The sequence below is a fragment of the Thamnophis elegans genome, chromosome 12 (genome assembly GCF_009769535.1).
Source record: "Thamnophis elegans isolate rThaEle1 chromosome 12, rThaEle1.pri, whole genome shotgun sequence".
Taxonomy (NCBI): Eukaryota; Metazoa; Chordata; class Lepidosauria; order Squamata; family Colubridae; genus Thamnophis; species Thamnophis elegans.
Window position 1 is genome coordinate 42,902,412 of NC_045552.1, and position 19,175 is coordinate 42,921,586.

Below are 19,175 nucleotides of genomic sequence, written 5' to 3' on the forward strand. Positions count from 1 at the left end.
TTTTACTTTCAGCTTTGTCATTCATTCACTGCAAACAGATCTATTACCACTACATGGTGGTAACCATTTAATTTTTCCAAGTTTTCCATTTCCAAACCCTTCTCCAAACTGCCTTTTCCAGTAGAGTTAATGTGGCAAATTAATTGCAGCATTTGGCAAAAATTAAAAAAAGACCAAAATTCCATTGTATTTTGGAATGGCACTGAAGGGCTCCCTGAGTATTTTAAACCTAACATTCTTAGTCTCCTCTTTATAAATATGAACATAACACTGGGCACTTTGAATTTTAGGTACCCAAAAGGTGCTTTGAAGAGCTCGGGAATCTGAATGTAGCACCTGCTTGCAACTCTTTAAAGCAGCTGCAAAAAAATTCTGATTTTAAGAATTACATTTCCGGATCATATTTGCTCCCCTCCAAGCTCTGAAGCATATTTTGGTATTACATCCAAACAATTCCCCAGTCCATACACATCTTGGAGAATAGATGGGCTGAAGATATTGTTTTTTTTGCTTATGGAAACATTACATTATTTTTGGTGGATATATGCATAATGGTTATCTTTTGAGAGCTGAATGTAATGAACTTTCATTTTAATGAATGCTGATTAGTGTATATTAAGTAACAATAAAATTTCTATTCCATTCTATTCCATTCCATTCTATTCTATTCTTCATTTCAATATTCTATTCTATTCCATATTCTATCTTCTATTTATTCTATCTTCTATAATCTATATTCTATATTGTATGTTCTATTTTATATTCTATTCTATGCCATGCCATCCTATTCTATTCTATTCTACTCTTACTCACTACTCTACTCTACTCTACTCTACTCTACTCTACTCTACTCTATTCTCTTGAACTCCAGGACCATTCACTTAGTGAGCACTTCTGGATGAGTGAGAAATGTTTGCCCCCTCAGACAAATTACAAAAACCCTTTCCTGAAACACCTCATGCCATGAATCAGTCCGAAGTCTGCAACAATACATAAAATATGTAACCATTAGCACCCTATTTGCTGTATTGCAATTGATAAACATCTAATTGTCTATTTAAAAATATCTATCCACTGCTGCTTAAAGAATCATTGAATGAACAGGAAGACAACATCATTCTTTTGTTGCAAAACAAAAAAGTGTACCAATCATTTGAAATTCTTTTATTCCTTTTCACATTGCAGGTTCGTTTAGAATGGCCAACAGATCTGGCCGTCAATCCACTCGACAACTCATTGTATGTGCTGGACAACAACATCGTCCTTCAAATCTCTCAGAGCAGGCGGGTTCGCATCATCGCGGGGCGCCCAATTCACTGCCAGGTTCCGGGCGTTGACCACGTGCTGGTCAGCAAAGTGGCCATCCATTCCACCCTCGAATCGGCCCGTGCTGTTGGCGTCTCTCACAGCGGCGTGTTATACATCGCCGAGACGGATGAAAGGAAGATCAACCGCATCCAGCAGGTCACCACCAATGGAGAAATCTCGGTCATTGCTGGGGCCCCGACAGACTGTGACTGCAAGATTGATCCCAACTGTGATTGTTTCTCAGGCAAGTGGTGATGGATTCTCCCATTCTGACCCAGCCTTAGCAAGCTTCTTACTCGTGAGTAAAAACAAACCCCTTTTCAAACAGGGCAGGAACAGTCTTTTATTCACGGGGATCAGAGATGTTATTCTGCCGGTTCGCCCTAGTTCAGGCGAACTGGTAGTGAAGGTGGCAGGAGGCTCTGCCCACCTGCCCAGACATCATCACAGATGATCTGCGCATGCGCAGAAGTGCTACATCCGAGCGAACCAAGCGCATGCACACCGATAGCAAAGATTAGAGCATGTCATGCCTGACGTGGATAAACAAAAATCAACATAATTAGTCCAAACAGACTTGGCCAAGAAATCTGAATTGCTTGTTGTGTACTAGAAACAAACGGTTGTCTGGGACAACTGGCCACTCCCAAACCCCGTCTATTTATTTCACACAGCCAGGAGAGGCTGGCTAGCGTCCACATCTTTTTTCCCCGTTTTTTCCCTGTTTTCCTTTGTTCTCCTCTCCTTTCCTCTCTGCGCATACGTGCATTTGGGACGCGCCTCATCTGTTCCTCCCTCTCACTCAGCTCAGGCCCCAAAGACAGCTGTCTGTCCACCTGGGGAAGGATGGAAGGTCCTGCCTCTGCCTCTGATGCTGTTTCCTTATCAGAGCCTTCAAAAGGCTCTAAAGCCAGCACAGGCTCTCCCTCCACCTCCTCCTCGTCTGACTCTGCACCTAGCTCTACTGGCAGCCGACAGGCTACAACTTTCAGGGTTCCAAGCAGTGGTGGGTTTAAACATTTTTAGTACTGGTTCGGTGGGTGTGGCTTTGTGGGCGTGGCAGGGGAAGGATACAGCAAAATCCCCATTCCCTACACCAGGGGTGGGTTTCTCACCCCGTTCCAACCAGTTCGGTTGGAACGGGGCCGGCGGCGTCCTCGTGCACGCGCGCGGTGCATGCATGCGTACTAGCATCTGCGCGACGCTCCAGCTGCTCCTGGAGGATCGCGCAGGCACTGTATGCGTCCTGCGCATGCGTGGAAGCGCAGAACTTGTCAAAACCGGGTAAGGACCGCGGGCGGGCAGCCGCACCCTTTGCCGTTCCTGGAAGTTACTTACTTCCGGGTTCGCCGACCAACCGGTTCACAGGGACCGCCGCGAACCGGTTGAAACCCACCCCTGCCCTCCACACTCTCAAAATTCCCGCCACCGATTCTACAGAACCTGTCAGAACTAGCTGAATATCCCCTCTGGTTCCAAGTAATACACCCATCGCAAGCAGAACTCTGAGGCAAATAGGCTCCCCAAAGAATAGTTTTATTAGGAGAACAACATCTCCTTTCCGCCTGACCCTGTGGTGATTTAAATGATGATTTATTGCATAAATAGATTTGTCTTCATAGGGGTGTGATAGAATGTTGTCCAAGTTCCCAGGAGGGAAGGGATGCGTTCCAGAGGAGCAAAAAGACTATGTAATTTAGGGAGAAAGAGGGAGGTATACCAAATACCAACCAGAGGTGATATTTGCTGGTTCTCTAAACTACTCAAAACCTCCGCTACCAGTTCGCCCGAACCGGTGCGAACCAGTTGAATACCACCTCTGGTCCAGAAGTTTAGTCTTCTGAGCTTTCGGAGTCATGCTGGAGCCCAGCCTCAGAGAACTTCTCTCTCTCTCTACTGTCACATTCCAGTAGAGAGAATTTATCTGAGGATGGGCTCCAGCGTGACTCCGAAAGCTCAGAAGACTAAACTTCTGGTCCTGGTGACTGATCCAGATTGAATAAAAGAAATTACTTAGAAGAGTTTCACTGTGTCTTGGTTTTCAAAGCCTCGCAATGGAATGCCTTTGCTTGGAAGATGGGCGTTGGAGTTCCCCAGATGTATTCTAATCTCCTCCCTGAATGTTCAACTTGGTTTTTGTGATGCCAGTTTAAGCCTCATTTGGAATGATGGAAGCATCATCCACAATCAAGCAACCCATTTTGAATCCGGGAGGCTTGAAAACAGAACAATGAGGTTTTCACAAAATCATGACTGTATAGTCAATTTTTTCCAGCTTGGAGAATGTGAACTTTCACCCCTCCAAGTCTCCCTTGTCTATTCTTTGAATGCAAGTGTTGCTCCTGTGTTTCTAGGGTTGGAAAAGACAGTTGTCTAACCAACATTAATGTGGACTTCAGTTCCACAGAGTGCTGCTTTTCCTGGTCAGAGGGCAGAGTTCACATGCTTTAAAAACAAGAAAGTGTGTCAGGATGAATGACATTATCTTAATTGCAAAATTGGCTTACTTTGTTTTTTTTAGAAGTGAAATAATTAGTCAGCTTGAGGATTGCTAGCATTCTGATTCTTCTGCCTCAATGCAATGATCTTGTTCTGTGCAAGAAGAAATAGGGCAACTGTGTCCCATTATCAAGAGTTTGTCAGTCCTGCAGCCATCTTTCCTTTTGGATCTTTGGTCTGCCACACTTTATATTATTCTACTATGTATTTTCTATTGTGGGAAAATGGGAGGGGGGATTATAGGAGTGAGATGCGATGTAGCCATAACAAAATTCTTTCTAGAAAGACAAGGTCTTTGCACCTCTGTGCCTGACCGGAACTGGGTGGAACTGCCAGTGTGGCAGTGGACCATGTGATAGATTTGTGGGTGTGGGGGGAAGATCTTGAACTTTCAACTAGGTGGGGAAAACTGAGAAGCCTTCAGATTCGGGTTTTCCCAGATGTGCCAACATGGCTCTCTTAATAAATTGGAACTTTGAGCAATACTTTGCCTTGGATTCTTGGATGCTATTTGGAACCCTGGCAAAGTTTGTTATAAGGACTCCTGCCTGGGACTAGAAGACCTCCAAAGCTCCCTTCCAGCCCTATGATTTAATAATGCAACTCATGAGGGAGACCCAGTGCTATGAATGCAATTAACAATTCTGTGGAGGAACCACTGGTTGCGGAGAGGAAGCCCAAATAGGGGAAGTTAAAAAAAAACATTCTGGCCGAAGCTTCTTGAATGAGAAGAGAACCATCTTCAAAGGAAAAACAAGAGAGTCCTGTTGCCTCTTGAAAAAGCACTTTTGGGACAACCATGACCTAGATGATTGAGAATCTCTACAGACTTTTAACTATACAATTTGGGATGAAAACCCATTGAATGGTGTGGGAGTTGGAATGGATTTCCAGAGGAAAAATTGCAGATTGTAGGAACCAGGAGCACCGCTCAGGTGACCCTGAGGACACAGATAAACCTCCAGGTGACCTCAAGGACTCTAAAAGGATGCAAATGACCAGCTGTCTGCAAGGAATATAAAGCCTTCCATTCCCCACTAACCTGTCAGAGCTGAAGAAGCTTCTTGGATAAGAAGCAAAATGTCTTCAAAAGAAACAAAAACTAGAAGGTTCAGTTGCCTTTTTAAAAAGCACCTTTGGGACAACCATGACCTGGGTGACTGAAAATCTCTACAGAATTCCAGCTTTGAGTCCACTGAGGGGAGCAAAACTTTGAGTTTTGCTAATATATAGATCAAACTCTTAGATCTATATTTGCTGAAGACAGACAATCTGCCGAGATTCTTGTAAACAAGTGATCAACAACAAAGAACCTATATAGAAAGAGCGGCTTCTCGAAGCCAGATTGGGGTGGGATTTAGTATTTCCCAATACTAAAAATATTTAAAGAGTGGAACAGAGAGGTGGAGAACTCTCTTCTTTGGAGCTCCTCAAGTGGGATAGACAACTTGATTAGAAGGTTGTATTCTAATCAGAAGCTGCCAAAAAAGCCAACACACTTCTAGGCTGCATAAAAATAAGAAATAATAACCTATTTGACCCATTCTTGGAGTATTCTGGCTTCTTGCGCCTGACAGATTCAGAGTAAATCTTAACATGATGGGTTGTGGAGAATTAACCCCTTGCTACCTATTGGAATTCTCCATTTTTTGTAATTTTATAATGTATGTAGTATACATACATACATACATACATACATACATACATACATACATATGAAAAATAATAATCTTAAATTATTCTGCTTTAAATGCTTAATTTTATTGATTAAATTATACATCTCCCAGAGTGCATCTCTGAGCAAGATGGGGGATTAAGAAGAGTGATAGATAAACCAACAAACATCAAATACCTATCTAAACTTCCTGTTCGATTGGTCTAAATCAGAGGCCTCAAATGTAATGCAATCATTTTAGCACATCTGCGTTCTCGTCACTTACTGCATAAAAGGATTTTGACTCAACGTGTCATTGCATTTGTGATGACAGTGTAATGCTGCCAACGTAATGTTTTCTGCTGTGATTGTCACTGCGTTTTTGTCAGTTTGGAATGTACGAGGTTCCAAAACAGCGGGGTGCGCGTGCAATACTCAACATCCAAAGTTGGATGTAATAATAAATCACAGCACAATCGTTTTGTCTGGAGCTTACCACAGGTCCTGCATCTACCCATCTCTGGGTTATTGTTCCATGGAGACCAGGCTATTGTGGCATGTTTTAATGGGGTTTGAAAAGATCCCTGGCTCACCATCATGTGGGAATACAACCAAGGGCTAAATGGAAATGGGAAAATTAGTTGACCCCCCCTCTTTGTGGCAACCCCCTCAAATACTGGAATACTGCTATCATGTCTCCTCTACTCCTTCTATCAGACCTGAATTGGAGCATCTTCAGGGCTGCCACAGCAGGGCCAGTAAAGCTGTGGGAACGGAGGCCGAGACAGTGATAGCTGGGGATGTGTAGCCCAAATAAAATTCTTTCACCAAGGACGTTCTTACCAGCTGCTGGGATAGTGTGGACTGAAACCAACTGCAGTTGGGACTGTGACCTTATTGGACCCTGTGCCAGACTTGTGACCTGGGGGCAAGTGCTTTGGGTTTTAGTTTGGGTGGGGAAAACCTCAGGTCTTGTAGAGTCGGGTGTTTCACCAGCTGTGCCAATGTGACATTCCTAATAAATCCATAGTTTGAGGAAACTCCAGGCCTCAGAGTTTTGCTTGTGTTGGGTTTGTTACTTGTGTTGTGGCCTGCCAGCGGGCAGCGGAGCTGGCAGCAGATTCAGACAGTGAGGAGGTTGTGGAGGAACATGGGCCAGTCCTGGAGTCTGGGGAAGGCTCTGATGAGGGCTCTGTGTCGGAGGCAGAGGGGGGGGCAGAGCCCTATGCCAGTTATCAGCTGCCTTCAAAGTCAGACATCTGTGAGGCAGACAAACAGCTGGAGTCTGTTCCCAGTGTGCGCATGAACAGAGTTGACAGACGAAGGGGACCTAAAGAACAGGGGTTGACTTGGGAGTAAGGCCAATGAATGGCCCCTCCCAGAGGAAATAAAAGAGGAGTGAAATGGGAGTGGAGTTTGCAGGAGACAATTAGTTCGCTTCATTGGTTCGTGACTCTCCGAGACTCCTTGCCAAGTTTTGCAGAGATCTGCCTGTCAGCTCTCCAAGCCAGAGAAGGTCTGTAAATTCTCCATCTAAAGACTTTGCTGGATGTGAAGGAGCCAAATTCACAGAAAATTAATAAAAGGGTTTTTTGTCGGGACAAGGAGTTTTCTTCATGCTCTTGTGAAGCCCAGGTCAGAACAACCTGAAACCCTAATACCTTCTTTCTTTTGATTAACCATTGCAGATTTGCATGGTCAACTCTGTTCTCTTTCTATCTTTCAGGCGATGGTGGATACGCTAAAGACGCCAAGCTGAAAGCGCCCTCTTCCCTCGCTGTGTCTCCTGACGGCACTCTGTACATTGCCGACCTTGGGAACATCCGCATTCGTGCTGTTAGCCAAAATAAGCCTCACCTCAACGATGCCAGCATTTATGAGATAGCATCTCCAGCTGATCAGGAACTCTATCATTCACGAACAATGGGACTCACCTGCACACCCTCAATCTGATTACGAGAGACTTTCTGTATAACTTCACGTATAACGGGGAAGGTGAGCTCGGCACCGTTACCAGTAACATGGACACTCGGTGCACATTCGCAGGGACGCCAGTGGCTTACCGCTTTGGATGGTGATGCCGGGAGGGCAAGTGTACTGGTTGACCATCAGTAGCAACGGCATTCTCAAAAGTTTTATGCTCAGGGCTACAATTTAGCCCTAATGACGTATCCTGGCACCACTGGACTTCTCGCCACCAAAGCAACGAGTATGGATGGACAACCGTTTATGAGTAAGTGACTTCCCCCTCATTCCACCACCATCTTGTCCATAATATGACCCTAACTGACCCCCAAATTTCTGTTGCTAAGCGAGTTCTGCCCTATTTTATGACCTTTCATAAAGGTCATGGTGACTCAGTGGCTAAGACGCTGAGCTTGCTGATCAGAATGGTCGGCAGTTCGACAGTTCTAATCCCTAGTGCCACGTAACGGAGTGAGCTCCCGTGACTTGTCCCAACTTCTGCCAACCTAGCAGTTCAAAAGCGCGTTAAAAAATAGGAACCAACTTTGGTGGGAAGGTAATAGCGTTCCGTGTGCCTTTGGCATTTTCATGCCGGCCACATGACCCGGAGACGTCTTCGGACAGCGCTGGCTCTTTGGCTTTGAAACACAGATGGGCACCGCCCCCTAGAGTCTGGAACGACTAGCAGATATGTGCAAGAGAAACCTTTACCTATGACCTTTCTTGTCACAGTTGTTAAGTGAATGATTGCAGTTGTTAGGTTAGTAACATGGTTGTTAAGTGAATCATTGCAATTGTTAAGTTAGTAACATGGTGGCTAAGTGAATCGGGTTTCCCAACTGACTTTGCTTATCAGAAGGTCCCCAAAAGGGATCACATGAACCCCAGGATACAACACCTCAAAGTCATAAGTACAAACCAGTTGCCAAGTATCTGAATTTTGATCATGTGACCATGAGGATGCCACAATGGTCAGAAGTGTGGAAAAACATAAATGACTTTTTTCAGTGCCGTTGTAACTTTCAATGGTCACTAAACAACTGATGTATGCCAAGGACTACCTGTACTTCCGGATTTGCAAGATGTGCAAATATTAATGTATTCATTCAGAAATATTAAAACACCTTGACTGAGTTTGCACGTCAGTTCAACCTCGTACAGGAATTCATCCATTCAAAAAGTTGATTTGTTCAGGATTAGGCGTGTCTCCACACCTCATCAAAACATCTGTTTTATGTCAGATATTTAATGCAACAGTTACCTGTTCATTTATTTATAAGAGCTATATGGCCCCCCTATCGGCTCAGTATCTGTATCGGGGAATGCAGCTGTTATTTATTTATGTATGCATTTATTTATTTATAAGATTTATAGATAACCATTTTATACGATATAATTCTGGGCAGTTCACAGCAAATACAAATAATATAAGGGTCTAAAAAGACCCCTTTTAATCAAAAAGTCTGTCAAAACCAATTTTGCTGACTGCTTACAACCATTGTATTCTTCTCATGGATGGAAGAGGTAGGATCAAGCTAAAATAGCAAATCAATGGGAGGGATCAGTTGGGTTACAAAAGGGCAGATTCATTTATGACTGGGGCTTTACTTTTTATTTATTTTAAAATCTTGCCCTCAAGGTGCAAGATGACCAGGAGTGATTGTTCAGGGTTCTTCTTCTTTTTTTTTAAAGAGCTATATTAGCTAACGGAACATTGGAAATGATCAGGTCAAAGTTATCCAGTGAGATCCGTTTTAAGGCTAAATTTAACTTAAGTACCAATGGGTGTGTGTATCTATCTATCTATCTGTGTGGATGATGGATGGATGATGGATGGATGGATGGATGGATGGATGGACGGACGGACGGACGGACGGACACATAGACATAGACATATCTATCTATCTTGGTTGCTTGCTTGCAAACATTTCATTACCCAACTAGGTAACATCATCAGTACTAATGAGAATGAGATTTGCTGTTTTTATTCACAATAGCTTGTCTTCTCAGTGTTAGTCTTTCTCTTTGGTAGTTCCTTGATTAGGGTATTGTTTACTGCTTGATTTTTGTCTGGTGTTAATCCTGGGTTAATTCCTGTTTATGTGGGTGTTGGGTTCTGGCAAGTAGGTGTTCTTGTTTTTGTTTCCTTCTTAGCTTTTTACTTGTCTCTTTTGTATAATGTGTAAATGTTGTTTATCTCTATGTGTCTGTTGATGGACGTTTTGTCTGAATAACAGAGTTGGAAGGGATCTTGGAGAATTTTTAGTCCAAACTCTTGCCCAAGCACAAGACCCTTGACATGGTCACTTTCTCCTAAAGTTCCTACAACTTCAGACCCTTCCATCATTTAATCTCTCTTAGTAGCAATAACTTAGACTTACATACCGCTTCAGAATGCTTTATAGCAGTTTACAGAGTCAGCATGGCCCCCAAACAATCTGGGTCCTCATTTTACCGACCTCGGAAGAATGGAAGACTGAGTCAACCTTGAGCATGATGAGATTCAAACTGTCAAACTGAGGCAACCAGCAGTCAGCAGAAGTATCCTGCAATACTGCATTTTAACCACTGTGCCACCACAACTCATAAGAATTATGAGTAAGAATTCCTCAAAGATTGAGTGCCAATCATCCAGGCATTCGGTAGCTTTCTTGGTTGTAACATGGTCCAGTTGAAACTATGCGTAAGTCTATCCACGTGTTATGAAATGAAGGAATTTTCACCGTGTCTGCTAATCTTCTGTCTCTCTGTCCTATATAGTGGCTGTATTAGTTTTCATACTATGTGTTGTAAATAATTCCTGGTTTTTTTTTTCTTGGGCTATTGGGTCTTGTGATTTACTCAACATGTTTTGGAAGGCTTTAGTCAGTTTGTGCGTTACAGGGATGAAGTGTGGTTGTAATAATCTTGTTTCTGAAATGTTTTCGAGTATAGCAGTATTCTTATTTTCATATCTCATGTTGGTGGTTCTGCAGTGGTTGTAGTGATATGTATTTTTTGATAAATTTCATGGCTACTCATTTTGTGTGTCATCCTAAGAAAACATCCCTTGAATCCTAGGATGTTTTCTGTCTCTTAATCACTTGTCTTGATCCTTTCCTGAGTCAGTGGACAAGAACCATGGTGGCGCAGTGGTTAGAATGCAGTACTGCAGGCTACTTCTGCTGACTGCCAACGGCCTGCAGTTCAATTCTCACTAGGCTCAAGGTTGACTCAGGCTTCCATCTTTCTGGTGTTGATAAAATGAAGACCCAGATGGTTGAGGGCAATTGACTCTGAAAATTGCTTAGAGAGGGCTGGATGAAGGGATATATAAATCTAAGTGCTATTGCTAATATATTAGAGGGAGTCAGTTGTAATTTGAATGGAAATTAGTTATTAAGCAAGTACTACCTATGTTAGCAGGCAGTTTGTTATTTTGCTATGCTCTCTTTTAAACTAAAAAAACTCTTTATGCTCTAAATTATAGCACTGGTTTTAGTCTCATTTAATTTCTTTGAATGTCACACCTGCTGTCATACAGCTGCATTTCTTGTCCTCGCTATTATTTTCTTTTGATGTTACATTGTGCTGTTCCAATCCATGGTTGCAGCAATAACTTTCTTCCTTCTTAAATTGTTGGGAGCAAAATGCTGCCTCTGTAAATTGCTTACATAGGGCTGTAAAACACTGTGAAATGGTATATAAGTCTGAGTGCTATTGCTATTTTCCAACAAGATTCCAACCTGCTGCCTCTATTAGTTGGTTCTCTCTCATTGTCAAGATGCTCAAGGGGTTAACATGGACCATACAAAAGGTCCATGTTAACCCCAAAAGGTTCAGTGGTGGATGTGGCATGGTTTGGTGGGCATGACAGAGGAAGGTAACTGTAAAATCTCCATTCCCTCTCCACTCCAGCGGAAGGATACTGCAAAATCTCCATTCCCATCCTACTCCAGGGGAAGGATACTGTAAAATCTCCATTCCCATCCTACTCCAGGGGAAGGATACTGTAAAATCTCCATTCCCACCGTACTCCAGGGGAAGAATACTATAAAATCTCCACTCCCTCCCCACTCCAGGGAAAGGATACTGCAAAATCTCCATTCCCACCCTACTCCAGGGGAAGGATACTATAAAATCTCCATTCACTCCCCACTCCAAGGGAAGGATACTATAAAATCTCTATTCCCTCCCTACTCCAAGGGAAAGATACTATAAAATCACCATTCCCTCCCCACTCCAGGGAAAGGATACTGCAAAATCTCCATTCCCATCCTACTCCAGGGGAAGGATACTATAAAATCTCCACTCCCTCCCCACTCCAGGGAAAGGATAATGCAAAATCTCCATTCCCACCCTACTCCAGGGAAGGATACTATAAAATCTCCATTCATTCCCCACTCCAAGGGAAGGATACTATAAAATCTCTATTCCCTCCCTACTCCAAGGGAAAGATACTATAAAATCGCCATTCCCTCCCCACTCCAGGGGAAGGTTACTGTAAAATCCCCATTCCCCCCACTCCAGGGGAAGGATATTATAAAATCCCCATTCCCTCCCCACTCTAGGGGAAGGATACTGTAAAATCTCCATTCCCACCCTACTCCAGGGAAAGGATACTGCAAAATCTCCATTCCCTCCCGATCAGCTGGGACTCGGAAGGCAGAGAATAGATGGGGGCAGTACCAATCAGAGATGGTATTTACTGTTCTCCGAACTATTCAAAATTTCCACTACCAGTTCTCCAGAACTGGTCAGAACCTGCTGAATACCACCCCTGATGTGGTTCCCCCAAACTTTCCCAGGCAAAACGGGACCAAACGTTTGTCCCTGCATTCAGATGGAGGTGGGTTTTAAGAGGCCCAAGGCATCTGTCACAAGAATACCAACACTCCAAATCTTCTCCGAAAACAAACCCTATCCCTTACTATTCTTACTATTTTCTCAAAAGTGAAGATGGTCATTGCTCAGTGTGGTCAACTTCCCTTTAATGTGATTCCTCTGTTGAGCTCATCCCTGAGGTCAAATGGGATGGAGACCGGTTAGCCCAAAAGAAAAACCCGAAAGCCTCTAAATACTCAACGGTGTCATTTTGGCAGCCTCTGGCTCAAAGGGAGTCATATCTTCGTGGAGAAATGAGTGCAGAATTGGGAAGGGAATTGCACAGAATCGCTTGAGTTACCTTCTGGCCTTGTTATCAAGGTATCAGCTGTTCGGATCTGCTCCTGGTAGACCAGTAAATGCTTGAATCCCCAGTGGGGGGAAAAGCAGCGTTGGCAGCCTGGCTTTAAACCAACGGAATAGGAGGGGGAGAGAAAAACCCTGAACAGCTGGAAATGGGCAGCTGGATTTCCCATTAGGAGGCACAGAAGAGCTGTTGTCGCTTCTCATCCGTGCTGTGAAACCTTAGCTAGACGACATAAACCATGCCAATCACATCCTAGACGACTGGAGCCAATGGATCGGCAACACTGCAGTTCATAAACCTGGACACTCCTACATCTGGGGCCTTATTTTATTTTATTTTTATTTATTTCGTCAAGCATGTATTAGATAACATATACAAGCATAAACATGAGTTTGAATACATGAAGTGGATACAAATAAAAAGGAAGATTAGGACAGGGACAGTAGACACCCTGGGTTGCTTATGGACGCCCCTTATAGACCTCTTAGGAATGGGGTGAGGTCGACAATTAAGTTTAAAGGTTTGGGGAGGAAACCACAGAGTCAGGTAGAGCATTCCAGGCATTGACCACTCTGTTGCTGAAGTCCTATTTTCTGCAATCGAGTTTGGAGCAGTTTACCTTGAGTTTCTATCTATTTTGTTGCGGTTGAAGCTGAAGTAGTCATTGACAGGTAGGACATTGTAGCGGATAATTTTATGTACTACGCTCAGGTCAGACCGAAGGCGCATAGTTCGAAGTTGTCTAAGCCCAAAATTTAAGTCTGGTGGCATAAGGGATTCTATTGCAGCAGAGGAGCATTATCTGGGGCATTGTCTGAAGCCCTCAATATTTCTTGCAGCATTTTGAAACCTGAGCCGTTCAAGATAGAAAAACGTTAAACATGTCAGGGAGAAGAATGGCTTTTATTAGCTCCAATAGCTCAGTTTTCTTTTCAATTCCCTTTTCCTTAGTGCAGAGTGACCTCTTGTGGCATCTCTTAGCTTACATCAAGGTTTTTCTGTGCCGTTACTTCGGAGCTGTCCGTACATCCACCGTCATTATTCTTGAATTACTTTTGCATACGTGATTGCCTTCTCCCCAGTGAGCTAGGCAAAGGTGGCTTATAAAACAAAGCATCCGAAGTGCCAATAAAATCGTGAAAGTTGCAACAAGGGTGTGTTAAATCTGTCTCAAATGAATTGGCCCACAATGAGAAAGGACTCTTTTTACAAAATAAAAAATTAAAGTACAGTTCTATATACTTTTAATCAGCCCCTTGAACTCCTTAAGATATTTACGAATAGAGATGCCAGGGATGAAAAAATGTCCTGAGCCAAATAGTGTGGTACACGTTTCTCGAAAACAAGAGAGTCACTAAATGAACTGTTGTAAATTGAGGACTATCTGTGTTGCAAAGCAAAGGCTTCTAACGTCATCATAATTACAAGTGGCTCTATAAACCCACCTATGTTTCCCCAAAAATAAGACAGGGTCTTATTTTCTTTTGACCCCCCAAAATAAGTGCTTGGCCTTATTTTTGGGGAGCTCTTATTATTTTTGAGGCACAGGAGGCGGTGAGCGAGGTGACCTCATGGCTGCTGCTGTGTTGCAATATTTTTGGGGAGGGCTTATTTTCAGGTTAGGGCTTATTTGAGCACATGCGCTCAAAAGCCCAATTGGGCTTATTATCCAGGGAGTCTTATTGTCAGGGAAACAGGGTATTGCACGCCTCTAAAAAAAAAAATGGTGAAAGCTTCCTTTGGAAAGCGGGCTCTCTGGCCATAAAAATATATAAAATTAAGCGGTGATGCTAGGGAGCACACCGGGGCTAAAAAAAACCCTTGCTTTCCAACAGTATTTGTTTTGCAGTTGGCTGCACCAGCTGTGAAAAGCCTCCACAGGGCAATATTTTTGTCCTGGGAATGCAGAGTGACTTTTTAATCACCGTAAAGATCTAACTAAGAGGCACATTTTGCCCCAGCTCTTCAGCCAAAACTGGATCCCAAAACAGCTTGTAAAATGTCTTTTGGAAAGCCAAAGGCTTTATGATTGCAGGCAGCTGAAAACAGCAGGTAAGTGTAAATGCTATGAGCTTTACTCTCGGCCAGCCAATGCTGACTCTCTTGATAGCTAGGGAAAGAATGGGTTGCTTTTCAGCGAAATTATCACTGGATGTCTATCACAAAGAGAACAAATACTGATTCATACCAGAATCATGTCTGTCTGTCTGTATGTCTGTCTGTATCTCTATCCCTCTGATGATGAACATAATGTTGATTTGATAGGAGTACATGGCAGTGGTTGGATTCAAAAATTTTTACTACCAGTTCTGTGGGCGTGGCTTTGTGGGCATGGCAGGGGAAGGATACTGCAAAATCCCCATTCCCTCCCCACCCCTAACCTGCTTTCCAGCTCCGTTCTCCTGTTCAGGGCAACAAAAGAAGATCAGCTGGGAGACAGCAGGGGCGGGGCCAGCCTATTTGCCGGTTCTCTGAACTACTCAAAATTTCCACTATTGGTTCTCCAGAATCTGTCAGAACTGGCTGAATACCATCTCTGGGTACACCTCCCTCCTTCTATTCCTCTTCCCTCCCTTCTATTTTTCCTTCCTTCCTTCCTTCTTTCCTTGCTCTTTCTTTTTCAATGCACTGTATTATAATTCCATTTATCCATGCTTTTTTTTTTATTTTTTCTAGGTATGATTCCGATGGTCATTTAACCAATGCAACTTTCCCCACTGGGGAAGTCAGCAGTTTCCATAGCGATGTTGAAAAACTGATGAGAATAGAAATTGACGCTTCAAATAGGGAAAATGTGATTACAGCAACTAACTTTTCAGCTACCTCAACTATTTATACTTTAAAACAAGGTAGGCAAAATGCATCCGCGTTGTTGTTGTTTTTTTTCCGTGTTTGATCTCATAGTTTTAACGTTCTTCTGAATATATTTTTCAAAGCCCTCCACCAAAGCGAGGTAGCTCATTATATTGGCTCCTACAGGTTATTCAAAATATCTGATCAAGCAAGTTCAGAATAATAAGATGACAACTATAAGAAGCCTTGAGATCAAAAGCAGTTTTTTTTCTTTTAAAAAACCAGTATAATCCGGTCAAATTTCTTCTCTCCCGTGGGAGCGATTGAACCAAGCTGTGTATCACTAAAACTGGCCTCTTTGGAAACTAAGTGTGATGACACCACTTTTAAAACAAGAAACATAGAATGTTACAGACCATCAATCTATTGTTTGTCCCAGATAAATCGAACAAGAGAAAGAATAATAAATTTATGAACAGCAATAGAACCTAGAAGTAGGTGGTAGGGTAGCTCTAATATAATAACCTTAAACTCCCTTTTTACGACCCTGTAATCCCTTAATTTGGGCAACTGGATAGATAGAATTGGATTTACTGGCCAGATGTCCTTCCTGATGCCATGCAGAGTTCACAGCAGATATTTTTTTTCTTTGCTCATTAGGGTAGAAATATCTGCCACTACCAAGGATTGAACCCTCAACCTTCCAAGTAGGAGGTGAGAGTCTCGACCACTAGGCCACCACACCGCTCAGCTTTAACATAATATCATTTAATGCCACAAACTAACCTGGTATCAAAACCTGAGATTACATTTTAACTTTGTTCAAGCCAACTAATACAGGGTAATTCAATAAACCATGTTTAAATCATGTTTGGTTTGAACCACCACACCAATTGTGACTACTTTGGCGTTTGCGGATTCCTTTGCATTTTCTCTTATGAAATATAGATTTTTTTATTGGCCAAATGTGATTGGACACCCAAGGAATTTGTCTTTGGCGCATAAGCTCCAGTGTACATAAAAGCTATAAGTGATAAATCACAATCTATAGTTTTACTATGTCCGACCCCACACAGCTGCCAAGATCCAATAAAAGTGAGAATCCCATAAACTTTGGTGAACTGTCCTTTAATGATAAACTAGGGAATTTCCAAGCTTGCTTGTTTTATTCATTTGCTTATTTATTATTTATTTATGGCATTTGTCGACCTCCATAGGACTCTAGGTGGCTACATAATTTACATGTAAAACCCGAGCACTATAATAATTAATTAGAACAGTCGTGTAATTAAATCTCATTTTAAATGAAGGCTAAAAGTAGTAAGTTAAATGTCTTGAATATAGCAATATTGGTTATAATTAATCCCCAAAGGCTTTCTTGGATCAGCCGTTTCAACATCCTAGCCTTAGGGAGCAATTATTCTAAAGAAGTAAGCGCTGCTTCAGAGAATGCCCACCATTGGGGTTCCATATTTTCTGATTCTTAACTAGCTGGTCCTATATACCGTATTTTTCAGAGTATTAGACGCACCAAGATTTTGAAGAGGCAACTTTTAAAAAAGTTTTTTCACTCCGCAGACCTCCCAAAAATGGCCTGCTTTTCACAAAAACAGGCCCATTTTTTGTCAAAAAAAGGGCATGCATAGCCTTTAGGAGGCTTATAGAATGTTCCTGGGGGCTGGGGGGGACAGAAATGAGCAAAAAACGACCCATTGTTTGCTCATTTTTGCCCTCCCTAGCCTCCAGAAGCACTCTGGAAGCCTCCTAAAGGATGTGCATGGCCATTTCTGCAAAGGGGGCAGGATTTCGGGTGGCCAAAAATGCTATATTCAGTGTATAAGATGTTCCCAGATTTTCACCCTCTTTTTGAGGGAAAAGGGTGCGTCTTATGCTCCGAAAAATATGGTAAGTCTTGAGTCGGACAAAGAAAATATTGTAGAAAAGCAGCTCTTAAATCGGTGATGGCGAATCTATGGCATGCGTGTCAGAGGTGGCACACAGAGCCCACTCTATGTCGCCAACTGCTCCTCTGGTTTCCGGCACGCTGGTTTTGGTGGGCACCAGAGTGCTGGAAAATGGCTGGAAAATGGCCAAAGTGGCCAAAAAGCAGGCTGCTTGTATTTTTAATCATTTTTTTTTAGTCGTGCGGTGGCCTAGAGGTGAAGCTCTCGACTCACAATCAGGAGGCTGTGAGTTCAATTCTAGGTGGAGGCAGATATTTCTCTCTGGAGACACTGAGACATATCTGCTGAATGAAACTCCGCATTGGCGACAGGAAGGGCATCTGGCCAGTAAACACTCAGCTGCATTCAGTTACTCAGACTCCACGTCACAAGGGATTAGGGCCGTGATGGCAAACCTATGTCACGCATGCCATAGGTGGCACACAGAGCCATATTTGCCGGCACGGCAGCCCTCAGCTCCAGGGCTCATGCTGGCCAACTGATTTTTAGCCTTCCGAGGGCTGGGGGAGGCCATTTGAACCCTCCCCAGGCTCTCAAACATCCAGTTGGGCCATTGGGCCATTTTTCACCCTCCCCAGGCTCCGGAGGCTTTCCTGAAGCCTGGGGAGGGTGAAAAACAGGGCACCTGACAAACCGGAAATTCGTTTCCAAACTTCCTGTTGACCTGTTGGGCCAGTTTTTTGCCCTCCCCAGCCTCTGTAGGCTTGTTTGTCATCTTGGATCACATGCCAAGTAGAATATCTATCTTGTTGTGTGGAAAGTAAGAAGAGGAAAGAGTATTATATGTTCAGCACCTTGAGTTCTTATAAAGTAATAAAGGTGGAATAAAACTCAAATAAATAAACAAAATAAATTTGATTGGGTATCATCTGTGTATTGATGATGCCTCATTCCAAATGGACAGATAATCTCAAGTTTTGTAGACCTGAATAGCATACCGCAAGGATCAAAACCAGAATAATTCCCTACCAAAGGTTTCTGAGCATTACAGACACCAACAATGTCTCTGTGTGCTTTAATGATGAATCTCAATAATTTGTGGAAACTAACGTATTGTACTTACTGTGATCCATGTTTCTTTGCGATGTCACTGCAAGATACTCTTCAGATATTATAGCGTTATAATAGTTACATTTATTTTTTTAAAAAAAACAGTAAGATAACTTTTTATTTCAGCTGCACATAAAAGCCACAGATTTGGAGGAAGGAGGAGGTGTTTTACCCTCAAAGAGGGAGAGAAAGATTTCCAGATGCTACAGAAAGTATTATTTTATTGCAACCCAATGCATTTCAAATACAAATATTTCCCTGGGGCTTAGAATATAGAGAGAAAGACAATAAAAAGAAAGGCAAAACAAAAGTTGGAAGCTCTTTTATTTATTATTTTTGGAGGGGGGAAGTGTTTTGCAGTAATTATTTCACCCTTCAGCTCATCTCTGTCATGCTAGTCAATTTTAGTTAATAAAATTAAGAACAAATTCAGTGCCCATATGCTAATAAACTCAATTGTCACAGGGTAAAAAGTCTGTTGAATAAAATCTTAGTAAATGCCTAATTATAACCAAGCAACTCAGTATATATATATTTTAAAAAAAACATGTTTACCAAACATTGATAACTGTGCTTTTTTTCCCCAAAAAGTTCTTAAATGGATTTTTTCCATACAAGAGTCGGAGTTTTAAATCCTGTGGAAGCTTTCAAGCCTTCGGGTGCTGCTTTTAATGAGCCAGATTGTGATTTTTTTTTTTTTTAAAAAGCAATATTTGAAGCAAGGATGCAGAATTCTTTTCTATTTGCGCTTCAGGGTGCAATTGCTCCAGGG

The 19,175-nt window shown here is 42.5% G+C and overlaps 1 protein-coding gene across 1 annotated transcript in view; it reads left to right on the plus strand.

The window, feature by feature from the left end:
• LOC116516109 (teneurin-1-like) overlaps positions 1-19,175 on the plus strand; it is a 348,491-nt gene that overhangs the window by 307,988 nt on the left and 21,328 nt on the right. The window contains 7 exon segments of the mRNA XM_032228512.1: positions 1,186-1,552; positions 7,188-7,370; positions 7,373-7,480; positions 7,483-7,590; positions 7,593-7,661; positions 7,664-7,694; positions 15,273-15,445. Of these exon segments, the coding sequence (XP_032084403.1) occupies positions 1,186-1,552; positions 7,188-7,370; positions 7,373-7,480; positions 7,483-7,590; positions 7,593-7,661; positions 7,664-7,694; positions 15,273-15,445 (1,039 nt within the window).